The 14411-nt window shown below is 42.1% G+C and overlaps 1 protein-coding gene across 1 annotated transcript in view; it reads left to right on the plus strand.

Moving 5' to 3' along the window:
- The window catches only part of slc5a1 (solute carrier family 5 member 1), a 38203-nt gene that overhangs the window by 16128 nt on the left and 7664 nt on the right, over positions 1 to 14411 (plus strand). The window contains exons 9-14 of the mRNA XM_062055111.1: positions 1913 to 2048; positions 2127 to 2234; positions 6869 to 7019; positions 7090 to 7258; positions 12126 to 12341; positions 13376 to 13475. Of these exons, the coding sequence (XP_061911095.1) occupies positions 1913 to 2048; positions 2127 to 2234; positions 6869 to 7019; positions 7090 to 7258; positions 12126 to 12341; positions 13376 to 13475 (880 nt within the window). The remainder of the gene's footprint in view (positions 1 to 1912; positions 2049 to 2126; positions 2235 to 6868; positions 7020 to 7089; positions 7259 to 12125; positions 12342 to 13375; positions 13476 to 14411) is intronic.

Raw genomic sequence — 14411 nt, forward strand, 5'->3', positions numbered from 1 at the left:
CACAGCACAATGGCCCTGGGCGAATTGAGTCGGTTAGCGTTGGAATTGTTGGAATCGGTTGAGAAATGTGGAAAAGGTAACTATTTTTATTGGAGAAGGTCTTAACGGAAAATCGGTTTTTTTTTCCCCCTCCAAAAAGTACACAGTTTGAATGTCCTGACTAGGAGGAACGCTCTGATGGTACAATGGTCAAAATTGGATGAAAAATGTGGGAGAAGTAGTCAAAAGAAAAAAGAGTGATGTTTAAAAGCCCAAATTCCTGGTAATCAGGGAAATGTTAGAACCCTAAAGCACTTTGGCGGGTGAGTGGAGAGTGTGCGGATGGTAGAACGTTGGCGTGATGTCTCAGGTGGATGGAGTGTGTGGATGGTAGATCTTTGGCGTGATGTCCCGTGTGAGTGGAGAGTGTGGATGGTAGAACTTTAGCGTGATGTCCCGGCTGAGTGGAGTGTGTGGATGGTAGAACTTTGGCGTAATGTACCGGGTGAGTGGAGTGTGTGGATAGTAGAACTTTGGCGTGATGTCCCGGGTGAGTGGAGAGTGTGTGGATTGAAACTTTGGCGTGATGTCCCGGCTGAGTGGACTGTGTGGAATGGTAGAACTTTGGCGTGATGTCCCGGGTGAGTGGACTATGTGGAATGGTAGAACTTTGGCGTGATGTCCCGGGTGAGTGGAGAGTGTGTGCATGGTAGAACTTTGGCATGATGCCCCGGGTGAGTGGAGAGTGACAAGGACAGATTCCAGATGTCCCTAGAAACAAAAACTAAGAAGAAGTCCAAGGGTCATGGGAGGGCGGAGGGGGGACTCGGTGGTGGATCACCAGGCCAGGTGTCCCCGAATCCACCGGGGATAAGTAAGGTGGTGGCAGCAAGTGGAGCGCCGCTGTAGCAGGCGATGCGGGCGACCACGGAACGGCCACATGAGTGGCCGTCAAGAAGGTGGGCGCAAGTGGGGCCAGAACTTCAGCAGCCATAGGGTTCTACGCTTATGTCCTGGGCGTCCCTGCTGTTTGTGCCACAAGGCGTCCATTAATTGGTCATTGAAGGAACCGGGTGCGGGCACCTGATGGCCGCTTGTGCGGCAGGCCAGCTGGAGGTCGCGGAGGCGACGATGCTGGAGATGCGGGCGGCGCCGTGGGACGGCCCCCCCCCGGAGACGAGGATGATGACAGGGCCGTGGGAACGCCCGCCGGAGACGATGAGGATGGCGGCGCCGTGGGAAGGCACACCAGAGACGAGGAGGAAGATGGAGGCGGTGCCGTGGAAAATCCCGCCAGAGACGAGGACCTCGTCATGTGAAGAGCAAAAGCCGGCCGTGGTGCTGCCACAGGAACCGGCCGAGGTGCTTGCACAGGGACCAACCTTGAAGCAGGTGCTGGCGCGTAGACAAGCCGTGGTGCAGGTGCTGGCACAGAGACCAGCTGTGGTGCAGGGACCGGAAGAAGCCGTGGTGCTGGGGCAGGAGGAGGAGAGGATGGCGTCTGCAGGCCCACCTGGGTTGAGGTTAGCTGTGACATTGGCGGAGGTGGCCTGGCTGGAGGTTGGAGCTTGGTATGCCAGAAAACGGGTAGTGGTGGTCGGGCAGGAGGTTGCTGCCTGGCTGGGCGCGGCTGTGCCACCCCACTAGCACAGCTCCATGTGTGTATGAGACAGATGTGAGTGTACATGTGTATGAGACAGATGTGAGTGTACGTGTGTACGAGTCAGATGTGAGTGTACGTGTGTATGAGACAGATGTGTGTGTACGTTTGTATGAGACAGATGTGAGTGTACGTGTGTACGAGACAGATGTGAGTGTACGTGTGTATGAGACAGATGTGCGTGTACGTGTGTATGAGACATGCGGTATGTGAGTGTACGTGTGTATGAAATGACGTTTTGCAATACCCCATGGAATAATTTGTGTGTTGCAGGTGATTGTTCAGCGGTGCCTGTCGGCCAAGAGTTTGTCGCACGTGAAAGGTGGCTGCATCCTGTGTGGGTACCTCAAGCTGCTGCCCATGTTCCTCATCGTGTTCCCAGGAATGATCAGTAGGATTCTTTACCCCGGTGAGTGCAAGTCCATGAGCCATGTGACCGAGCAACAAATACCATTATTGTTATCATCATTGTTATTTTGATTTGTAGATGTTGTGGCTTGTGTGGACCCCGCTGAATGTTTCAGACACTGCGGGGCCAGCGTGGGATGCACCAACGTGGCTTACCCCAAAATGGTGGTGGATCTGATGCCCGACGGTCAGTCCTGGATTCACTTTGGTGGATTCACAAAAGTCAACTCATTCTCCATTTTTGTCAAATTCAATTCCAGGAAGTAGAATTGTCCCAAAGACCCAATGGAAGATTTTGGTGTATTGTAAATGTTTCCATCTATGAGTTTTACATAAAGTCAAACTTGTGCAGGCGGTCACAAAAAAGTTTAGAAAAGTTGAGTTAAAAAAATAGTTTTTATATTTCAGTTTAACTGTCTCTTATTTCAAATAAGTGCTTGTTGCTGAGTCAGCACAAGAACACACCACCTAGCACGTAACTCCGTTAACCCGATCCAATGCAATGCCGCTAAGGCTTCTGGGTAATGTAGTTACACCAGACTTACCAACACGTCTCCCTTCCTTTAAAAGATCAACTTTTGTATCAAACTGTTGCATTTCCAAACACTGGTGTCCTGGGGACTTTGATGGTCCTCGTTAATGTTTGTCACCTCTGAGCTGTTGGCCTGTAGACGGACGTCCTTGTTCCTTGTGATGACCCGTCATGACCATGTAAAATCTGTGTGCACCTTGCTCCTGTACCAGTCCTGGATATGTCCACATCTCGGTCGTGTAGTCCAGAAGGCAAACTCTGTCCCCTGGTTGCAGGTATGGCAGGTTTTTCCTTAGCTTGTGTCACCTTTACGGCCCCCTTTGGGTTCAGCAGGGTATTGGCAAAGGTAGGATTAGTGCCAATGTGACATCCACCAACATCAGGTCACTCTGCAGTGGAGCACTCCTGTAGACCAAACGACTCTTCTGAAAATCTGATTTTCGAGTCCTTTGATTATCGTAACTGTGCAAGTTTCTTGGATCTGGGGTCGTTCATGTGTTGTCGTAAAAAGTCCGCTCTTTAGTGTCTATGGATGTTCTAATTTATCAGGTCTTTGACTTCTCAGGACATTCAACCATTCGCAACTGGACTGCTTGGTTTGTCTTAGAAGACGTTTATCCTCTCATCTGAGTAGACTTCGTCACATCTAGTCTTTGACTTAGATTGGTCATGTCTAGTCTTAGACTTAAATTGGTCACATCTAGTCTTAGACTTAGTTTGGTCACATCCAGTCTTACTCTTAGATTGGTCAGATCTACTCTTACACTTAGATTGGTCACAGCGAGTCATAGACTTAGATTGGTCATATCTAGTCTTAGACTTAAATTGGTCACATCTAGTCTTAGACTTAGATTGGTCACATCTAGTCTTAGACTTCGATTGGTCACATCTAGTCTTGGACTTAGATTGGTCAAATCTAGTCTTAAATTGAGATTGGTCACATCTAGTCTTTGACTTAGATTGGTCACATTTAGTTTTAGGCTTAGATTGGTAACATCTAGTCTTGGACTTAGATTGGTCAGATCTAGTCTTAGACTTAGATTAGTCAGATCTAGTCTTAGACTTAGATCAGTCACATCTAGTCTTACACTTAGATTGGTCATATCCAGTCTAGATGCTGGTGCCAAAACCCACTCTTTAATGAAACTCACCAAATTGGCAGCTGGAAAACTGTGGTCAGTTCATTTAGGATTTGGGACTGTTCATGTTTGTGTCTTGCAAATAGTGTTTTCAGAAAAGCTTTTGCTGGTAGTGGATTGTAATGTTGCCACTTTTGCATAGTTGGTGTAGTAGTCTTTAATCACAATATGAATTGTTTAAGGGCTGTCAAAAATAACGCAATACTAACGCATTACTACAAGTTTTTTTAACGGCACTCATTTTTTTGACACGCCATTTACGTGCAGGCTTCCCTTTTTGTCCCTCAAGCCTTTCCGTAGCTCGGCTTCTGTTGTGCTGATGAGTGGAGCTTTACTTCCGTGTTTAGGTGTCAGTTAAGGTGCATTGATAACATAACATTTAGATTGTTACTTTAAGATGGAACAAAAGCTCAGCAGGAATTAAAGACTGTAGGCAGGAAGTCGAAACCGGTATCTAAACATGTTAGTGTAGCTCCTCTTCTGAATGCAAGTGCTCCTACAGCAGGAATACAAATTCTGTATTCCTACAAAATACAAAATCTCTGTGATAATGTTTGGGCAGAGGGTGTGGCATCAGTGGCCCTGCCCACTGTTTGGGTCTAAATACAAGCCACAGCTCACATGCAGAGGTGGTATGACTGAAGTCGGTGATCTTTGGTAGTCAGTAAGTCACTTTGCGTGCCCTCCGTTTGCAGGTTTCTTTTCCCAAAATCCCTATGTGTATCTTTAGCAACATTTCTGTTCTTATCACAAGTGGAACGACGTACTTGATCCCTTTGAATATGATGCCATCCACAACAGTAAGTTCTGTTCTACACGTCCAGTAGTCCCGTGTTGCAGCCAGACATGTTTGTCTTGGTTCAGGCCATCCTCTCAGTATTAGCTCTTTTAGAGTTCTCATGGTCTGGTTTGCGTCAGTCTCTTTTCTGATCTTGTCTGTTCTGTCTTCTGAAACTGCAAGGGTGACACCATCATGTCCACAAGGGCCTGTATTTCAGCCTTCTTACTTTCATCTGCTCTTTGATTCGTATCTACTGCAGGAGAAAATTGTGTGGATCATATCCACGTCATATATTTAGAGTCGTATCATCATGCCTCGGACAGTCAGTGGGTGGTTTTGACATGATCAACACCTGGGGTTTGTGATCTGTTTCCACCTCAAAGGTGTGGCCATAAACATTCAGATGGAATATTTCACATCCGTAGGTACTGGCTAGAACCTCCTTCTCTATCTGGACGCGTAGGCAACATGTTTCCATTCTTTGTCATTCAGCTGTAGCAACACTGCTCCTAGTCCATACTATGAGTCGTCAGCTGGTATTCGAGGGACCTCAACCACCTGTAGACCACTAGAAGTACAGTGGGTTTCATGTTCTTTGACTTCTTCTTCCAACACCATCCAACTGAAACTGGAAGTGGCAGGGGTTGGACCATGGATCATCAACTACCTCTTGGCCAGACTACACAACGTGAGGGTGTGTGACTGTTCTTTAGATTTGGTAGTTTGCAGCTTGGGGCTCCCAAAGGAACGGTGCTCTCACCTTACTTGTTAATGCTCGATACTGTACCTCACTTTTCAAACGCTGCCATCTAAAGATGGATTGACGATGGATTAGATCAGACCTGGGCATTCTGCGGCCCGCGGGCCGCATCCGGCCCTTTGTGCGTCCCTGTCCGGCCCGCGTGAGGCCAATTATAAATTACAAAATAAATTTTAAAAAGTATCTATGTCCAGTGTGCAATACAACAGTGCTGCTTTTGTTTTGAAAATCGTTATTTGTATTACTTCCGTGTGGACGTATGCGTGTGCGTGATTGTGAGTGAATGTGAACAGCTGCAATCATTAATTACAAAATAAAGTTGAAAAAACATCTATGTCGTGCGCGCAATACAACTGTGCTGCTTTTATTTTGAAAATTATTATTTATGGGCGTGTGTCAGTGTGTAACCTGCGAGTGAAGGTGCACATGCAGCGACAAGTGATGCACGGTTTACACCCGAGACGCTAAAAAGAGAAAAGTTGATGAAGAATGTCGTGTTTCCAACAAGACATGGACTGCCATGCAACGTTCCCTCTAAGGTGCGTGCCTGCGCAATTGCGCACTGCTCAAGCGTCTGCTGCGCGCAGCAAATATATGCCGCGCACCAAATCAAATCCCATCTGAATTCTAAACAAAATAAACATATTTATTCTATGTAATTTTGCAATGCAACTTTGAGTGACAGTGACAACAAGCGGCCCTAACGGTGTTCGTCAACACCGTTCAATTGAACACCGTTCAATTGAACACCGTTCAATTATTGTAACGTCTATCGAGATGCTTCGAGGCCAGGAATTATATCGATCACTTTATTGAGCAAAACTGTTTATATTCGGCCATAACCACACCAAAAACATAAGTAAAACACTTCTATCTCGAAAAACTAGTCATTTTCTGCCGTACAAACCAGGCCAAAACCAACTTGTCATCTGTCACCAACACGCATAGCACTAAACCACTGGTGCGTTTATGGCCACACAAAAAGTCGGACAACTCAAACATCACACAAAGTTACACTATGACTCCTCAGTCATACGTGTGCTTATTTTACTGTCATTTATTATTAATGTTAATTTATTTATATTAGTCATGGAATGCTGTTACACACACTATGTTGAAGTATTACTATTATTATTAATTATTATTATTATTATTATTATTATTATTATTATTTGTCTTACGGTATATATCAAAAATAATATTGAGCAAAATTTAATTGAAATATTGTCGATGTGGCCCTCCAGCAGTGCTCGGGTTGCTCATGCGGCCCCCGGTAAAAATTAATTGCCCACCCCTGGATTAGATTGATATTTTGTAGGCACTCAGAGTGCTTCACAAAGAACTGAGAATCTGCACAAGTTCTATGGTGACTGCGGTATGCTGGGATGTGTGTCCGAGGGGAGAAAACAGGAATTCAATATAAACAAATATATAATATGTATATATAAATAATACACACATGTATTCAATATAAACTGATATAATATTATGTATATATAAATAATACACACATGTATTCAATATAAACTCATATATAATAATATGTATATACTGTATAAATAATACACACATCATGTATTCAATATAACAAGAGTATTTGTGTGCCTAGGTCTACGTGGTCTCATGTTGTCGGTCATGCTGGCGTCTCTGATGAGCTCGCTGACGTCCATCTTCAACAGCGCCAGCACGCTCTTCACCATGGACATCTACGCCAAGATGCGGCGCTCGGCCTCCGAAAAGGAGCTGATGATCGCCGGCAGGTGACGCAAAACGCCGCCGTCCTTCCCTGGCGTCCGCGCTGCGACCCGGTGACGTGTTTGCTTCCTGCAGAGTCTTCATCCTGGTCATGATCGGCGTCAGCGTGGCCTGGCTCCCCGTGGTGCAGTCGGCTCAGAGCGGTCAGCTCTTCGACTACATCCAGTCCATCACCAGCTACCTCACGCCGCCTGTGGCCGCCGTCTTCGTGCTGGCCATCTTCTGCAAGCGCGTCAATGAGTCTGTGAGTTCCCAGCATGCAATTCCTTTACTGGCGCATAGAAAAACACGCCGGCTGAACTCTGCTCGCTTTATCGTCCCCGTAAAGAAGGACTGAGCAAAGGTCTTGAAATGTTGCGCAAAGAAGACTTTTACCACAAATATTTCATCCAAATTAATCAGCACTGTTTCGGAAACTACTTTTAAAAACGATAGTTAGTGGTTATACTTCACCAAAGAAGTGCTTTAAGTATTAACACATTTACTTTTGAATACAAGTAATTAATTACCAAGAAAAGTAATGGATGTCTAACTTACAAAAACAGAAAACCTCAAATATCTGCCATATGCAGTTGAGAGACGTTTCATGAGAGCAGAGCGTGTGTGTGTGCCTTTAAAATGCAGTGTCTGTTGCCATCGGCAGTTTGTCGTCACTGACGACAACTCTGTTGAGTCTGATTGTGTTATTAAGGCTTCCATGGCTGTAGTCTCCTTGTCCACAGAGGGCGACTGCGCCTTAATCATTGATTTGTTGTTCGTTATTCCCTCCGAGTAGTAGTGTGTGTTACATGTTGTTTGCTGTGTGTTGTTGCCTTCTTCTATTTGATATCAAATTAATTTTAGTGCTTTGGTTCTTGTTGCCTTCATTAATAAGAAGTTACTTCCTGTGTTGTGCTTCTGTCATGTTGACATAAAACCACATCAAAAGTAGCGTGCCACGATAAATTAGAACACATCGTTAACAGCATTGTGACGTAAATAAACATAGTTATTCATCTTACTCGTCACCAGTAAAAGTAACGGTGCTAGCAACGCTGGTATTATACAACAAGGTTATTGTAATCAGTCGTATTAGTATGCAAAAATACTACTTTGGGTTCATTTCAACAACATGACGTTGATTTCTAATGTTGGATCCACTTTGTTGGTTGGGAAATGACCAAAATTCAATGTCAAATCAAGGTCACAACCTGACATTGAATGAACGTTGACAAAAAGCATGTTGTTTTAATGTTGTATTTGTGTTGTAGAATATTGGTTGCGAAATGACCAAAATTCAATGGTCAAATCAACGTCAAAACCCAACATTGAATAAACGTTGTCAGAAGGCACGTTGTTTCAACGTCGTATTTGTGTTGTAGGGATGGTCAAATCAAGGTCACAACCTAACATTGATTAAACGTTGACAAAAAGCATGTTGTTTCAATGTTGGGTTTGTGTTGTAGAAATGGTCAAATCAACGTCACAACCCGATATTGATTAAACGTTGACAAAAAGCATAATGTATCAACGTTATATTTGTGTTGTAGAAATGGTCAAATCAAGGTCACAACCTGGCATCGATTAAACGTTGACAAAAAGCATGTTGTTTCAGCGTTGTATTTGTGTTGTAGAAATGGTCAAATCAAGGTCACAACTCAACATTGAATAAACGTTGTCAAAAACCACGTTGTTTCAACGTTGTATTTGTGTTGTAGAAATGGTCAAATCAAGGTAACAACCTAACATTGATTAAACGTTGACAAAAAGCATGTTGTTTAAACATTGTATTTGTGTTGTAGAAATAGTCAAATCAAGGTAACAACCTAACGTAGATTAAACGTTGACAAAAACCATGTTGTTTCAATGTTGTGTTTGTGTTGTAGAAATGGTCAAATCAAGGTCAGAACCCAACATTGATTGAACGTTGACAAAAAGCATGTTGTTTCAACGTTGTGTTTGTGTTGTAGAAATGGTCAAATCAACGTCACAACACAACATTGAATAAACGTTGTCAAAAACCATGGTGTTTCAACGTTGTATTTGTGTTGTAGAAATGGTCAAATCAAGGTAACAACCTAACATTGATTAAACGTTGACAAAAAGCATGTTGTTTCAACGTTGTATTTGTGTTGTAGAAATGGTCAAATCAAGGTCAGAACCCAACATTGATTAAACTTTGACAAAAAGCATGTTGTTTCAACATTGTGTTTGTGTTGTACAAATGGTCAAATCAAAGTCACAACCTAACATTGATTAAACGTGGACAAAAAGCATGTTGTTTCAACGTTGCATTTGTGTTGTAAAAATGGTCAAAACAACGTCATAACCTGACATTGATTAATTGTTGTCAAAAAAGTATGTTGTTTCAACATAGTATTTGTGTTGTAGAAATGGTCAAATCAAGGTAACAACCTAACGTACATTAAACGTTGACAAAAATCATGTTGTTTCAAAGTTGTGTTTGTGATGTAGAAATGGTCAAATCAAGGTCACAACCCAACATTGAATAAACGTCAAAAACCACGTTGTTTCAACATTGTATTTGTGTTGTAGAAATGGTCAAATCAAGGTAACAACCTAACATTGATTAAACGTTGACAAAAAGCATAATGTTTCAACGTTGTATTTGTGTTGTAGAAATGGTCAAATCAAGGTCACAACCCGACATCGATTAAACTTTGACAAAAAGCATGTTGTTTCAACGTTGTGTTTGTGTTGTAGAAATGGTCAAATCAAGGTCACAACCTAACATTGATTAAACGTTGACAAAAAGCATGTTGTTTCAACGTTGTGTTTGTGTTGTAGAAATGGTCAAATCAAGGTAACAACCTAACGTACATTAAACGTTGAAAAAAATCATGTTGTTTCAATGTTGTGTTTGTGATGTAGAAATGGTCAAATCAAGGTCACAACCCAACATTGAATAAACGTTGTCAAAAACCACGTTGTTTCAACGTTGTATTTGTGTTGTAGAAATGGTCAAATCAAGGTAACAACCTAACATTGATTAAACGTTGACAAAAAGCATAATGTTTCAACGTTGTATTTGTGTTGTAGAAATGGTCAAATCAAGGTCACAACCCGACATCGATGAAACGTTGACAAAAAGCATGTTGTTTCAACGTTGTGTTTGTCTTGTAGAAATGGTCAAATCAAGGTGACAACCTAACATTGATTAAACGTTGACAAAAAGCATGTTGTTTCAATGTTGGGTTTGTGTTGTAGAAATGGTCAAATCAACGTCATAACCCAACATTGACTAAACGTTAACAAAAAGCATAATGTTTCAACGTTTTATTTGTGTTGTAGAAATGGTCAAATCAAGGGCACAACCTAACATTGATTAAACGTTGACAAAAAGCATGTTGTTTCAACGTTGTGTTTGTGTTGTAAAAATGGTCAAATCAAGGTAACAACCTTGATTAAACGTTGACAAAAAGCATGTTGTTTCAACGTTGTGTTTGTGTTGTAGATATGGTCATATCAAGGTCACAACCTAACATTGATTAAACGTTGACAAAAAGCATGTTGTTTTAATGTTGTGTTTCTGTTGTAGAAATGGTCAAATCAAAGTCACAATCCAACATTGATTAAACCTTAACAAAAAGCATAATGAATCAACGTTGTATTTGTGTTGTAGAAATGGTTAAATCAAGGTCAGATCCTAGCATTGATTAAAAGTTGACAAAAAGCATGTTGTTTCAACGTTGCATTTGTGTTGTAAAAATGGTCAAATCAAGGTCAGAACCTAGCATTGATTAAAAGTTGACAAAAAGCATGTTGTTTCAACATTGCTTTTGTGTTGTAAAAATGGTCAAAACAACGTCATAACCTGACATTGATTAAACGTTGACAAAAAGTATGTCGTTTCAACATTGTATTTGTGTTGTAGAAATGGTCAAATCAAGGTAACAACCTAACGTAGATTAAACGTTGACAAAAATCATGTTGTTTCAATGTTGTGTTTGTGATGTAGAAATGGTCAAATCAAAGTCACAACCTGACATTGAATAAACGTCGTCAAAAACCACGTTGTTTCAACGTTGGATTTGTGTTGTAGAAATGGTCAAATCAAGGTAACAACCTAACATTGATTAAACGTTGACAAAAAGCATGTTGTTTCAACATAATATTTGTGTTGTAGAAATGGTCAAATCAAGGTGACAACCTAACGTTGATTAAACGTTGACAAAAAGCACGTTGTTTCAACGTTGTTTGTGTTGTAGAAATGGTCAAATCAACGTCACAACCTAACATTGATTAAAGGTTGACAAAAGCATGTTGTTTCAATGTTGTATTTGTGTTGGAGAAATGGTCAAATCAAGGTCACAACCTGACATCGATTAAGCGTTGACAAAAAGCATGTTGTTTCAACATTGTATTTGTGTTGTAGAAATGGTCAAATCAAGGACAGAACCTAGCATTGATTAAACATTGACAAAAATCATGTTGTTTCAACGTTGTGTTTGTGTTGTAGAAATGGTCAAATCAAGGTAACAACCTAACAATGATTAAACGTTGACAAAAAGCATTTTGTTTCAATGTTGTGTTTGTGTTGTAGAAATGGTCAAATCAAGGTAATAACCTAACGTAGATTAAACGTTGACAAAAATCATGTTGTTTCAATGTTGTGTTTGTGTTGTAGAAATGGTCAAATCAACGTCACAACCTAACATTGATTAAACGTTGAAAAAAAGCACATTGTTTCAACGTTGTATTTGTGTTGTGGAAATCCTGGTAACAACCTGGATTTGACCATATCTATATATATATATATATACAGTGTATATATATATATATATATATATATATATATATATATATATATATATATATATATATATATATATATATATATATATATATATATATATATATATATATATATATATATATATATATAAACTACAACAAATGTTATCCAGGGGTGACAAAAAGTGATATAATACAGAACATTTCATAAAGAATACAATTATATTTAACTCTACGTGATATAATTGTGTAAAATAAAACAAGTATATTTTAACCACCTGATGATGACATCATCTGAGTTGTCATCAAAGAGTAAAAAGAAGTGAAACACTAAAAAATGAACAATTATTGTGCTCTTTCTCTCCTTTGGCTCTCAGGGTGCTTTTTATGGCCTCCTGGTGGGTCTCCTGGTGGGCCTGGCCAGGATGATTAGTGAATTTGTGTACGGCACTGGTAGCTGTGTGGAGCCTAGCAACTGTCCTACCATCATCTGTGGCGTCCACTACCTCTACTTCAGCATCATCCTCTTCGTGTTGTCCTGCCTGGTCATCCTGGGAGTGTCCCTGCTCACCCAGCCCATCCCTGACAAACACGTACGGACTTTCTCTACCGCCTGTAGCACCTTGGCTAACTACCTGTCTTTGTGTCTAAAGTCGTATTCAACTCCTCTACCGCCTCTAGCACCTTGGCTAACTACCTGTCTTTGTGTCTAAAGTCGTATTCAACTCCTCTACCGTCTGTAGCACCTTAACTAACCATGTGTTTGTGTCTAAAGTTGTATTCAACTCCTCTACCGCCTGTAGCACCTTGGCTAACTACCTGTCTTTGTGTCTAAAGTCGTATTCAACTCCTCTACCGCCTGTAGCACCTTGGCTAACTACCTGTCTTTGTGTCTAAAGTCGTATTCAACTCCTCTACCGCCTGTAGCACCTTAGCTAACTACCTGTCTTTGTCTAAAGTCGTATTCAACTCCTCTACCGCCTGTAGCGCCTTCGCTAACTACCTGTCTTTGTGTCTAGTCATATTAAACTCCTCTACCGCCTGTAGCGCCTTAGCTAACCATGTGTTTGTGTCTAAAGTTGTATTCAACTCCTCTACCGCCTGTAGCACCTTAGCTAACTACCTGTGTTTGTGTCTAAAGTTGTATTCAACTCCTCTACCGCCTGTAGCACCTTAGCTAACTATGTGTTTGTGTCTAAAGTTGTATTCAACTCCTCTACCGCCTGTAGCACCTTAGCTAACTACCTGTGTTTGTGTCTAAAGTTGTATTCAACTCCTCTACCGCCTGTAGCACATTAGCTAACTATGTGTTTGTGTCTAAAGTTGTATTCAACTCCTCTACCTCCTGTAGCACCTTAGCTAACTACCTGTGTTTGTGTCTAAAGTTGTATTCAACTCCTCTACCACCTGTAGTGCCTTAGCTAACTACCTGTGTGTGTGTCTAAAGTTGTATTCAACTCCTCTACCGCCTGTAGCACCTTGGCTAACTATATGTTTGTGTCTAAAGTTGTATTCAACTCCTCTACCGCCTGTAGCGCCTTGGCTAACTATGTGTTTGTGTCTAAAGTTGTATTCAACTCCTCTACCGCCTGTAGCGCCTTGGCTAACTATGTGTTTGTGTCTAAAGTTGTACCGCCTGTGTTGGAGTCTGAGGAACTGTGAGGACGAAAGAGTCGACTTGGAAAAAGACGACTGGGTAGAAAATGACGACAACATGGAAGTTGAAGGTACTTCATCAACGTCAACTCTTTCAGAATGTTTTACTGCAATACAAAAACTAGTACTCATACTTACTTGCCAGAAAATACTTGATACCTGTGTACTTTAGTGGTTATGTATTCTTCCTGTGGACCAGCAGTAGTACTTGACCGAGCAGTAGTATTTGTACAAACAGTTGTACATGAACAAGCAGTAGTACTTGAACAAACAGTAGTATTTGAACAAGCAGTAGTACTTGGGGGTGGATGAGATCCGCCCGGAGTTCCTTAAGGCTCTGGATGCTGTGGGGCTGTCTTGGTTGACAAGACTCTGCAACATCGCGTGGACATCGGGGGAGGTACCTCTGGATTGGCAGACCGGGGTGGTGGTTCCTCTCTTTAAGAAGGGGAACCGGAGGGTGTGTTCCAACTATCGTGGGATCACACTCCTCAGCCTTACCGGTAAGGTCTATTCAGGTGTACTGGAGAGGAGGCTACGCCGGATAGTCGAACCTCGGATTCAGGAGGAACAGTGTGGCTTTTGTCCTGGTCGTGGAACTGTGGACCAGCTCTATACTCTCGGCAGGGTCCTTGAGGGTGCATGGGAGTTTGCCCAACCAGTCTACATGTGCTTTGTGGACTTGGAGAAGGCATTCGACCGTGTGGGGAGTGCTCAGAGAGTATGGGGTAACGGACTGTCTGATTGTGGCGGTCCGCTCCCTGTATGATCAGTGTCAGAGCTTGGTCGGCATTGCCGGCAGTAAGTCGGACCCGTTTCCAGTGAGGGTTGGACTCCGCCAAGACTGCCCTTTGTCATAACTTTTATGGACATAATTTCTAGGTGCAGTCAGAGCGTTGAGGGGATCTGGTTTGGTGGCTGCAGGATTAGGTCTCTGCTTTTTGCAGATGATGTGGTCCTGATGGCTTCATCTGGCCAGGATCTTCAGCTCTCACTGGACCGGTTCG

This window comes from Entelurus aequoreus, linkage group LG08 (genome assembly GCF_033978785.1).
Source record: "Entelurus aequoreus isolate RoL-2023_Sb linkage group LG08, RoL_Eaeq_v1.1, whole genome shotgun sequence".
Taxonomy (NCBI): Eukaryota; Metazoa; Chordata; class Actinopteri; order Syngnathiformes; family Syngnathidae; genus Entelurus; species Entelurus aequoreus.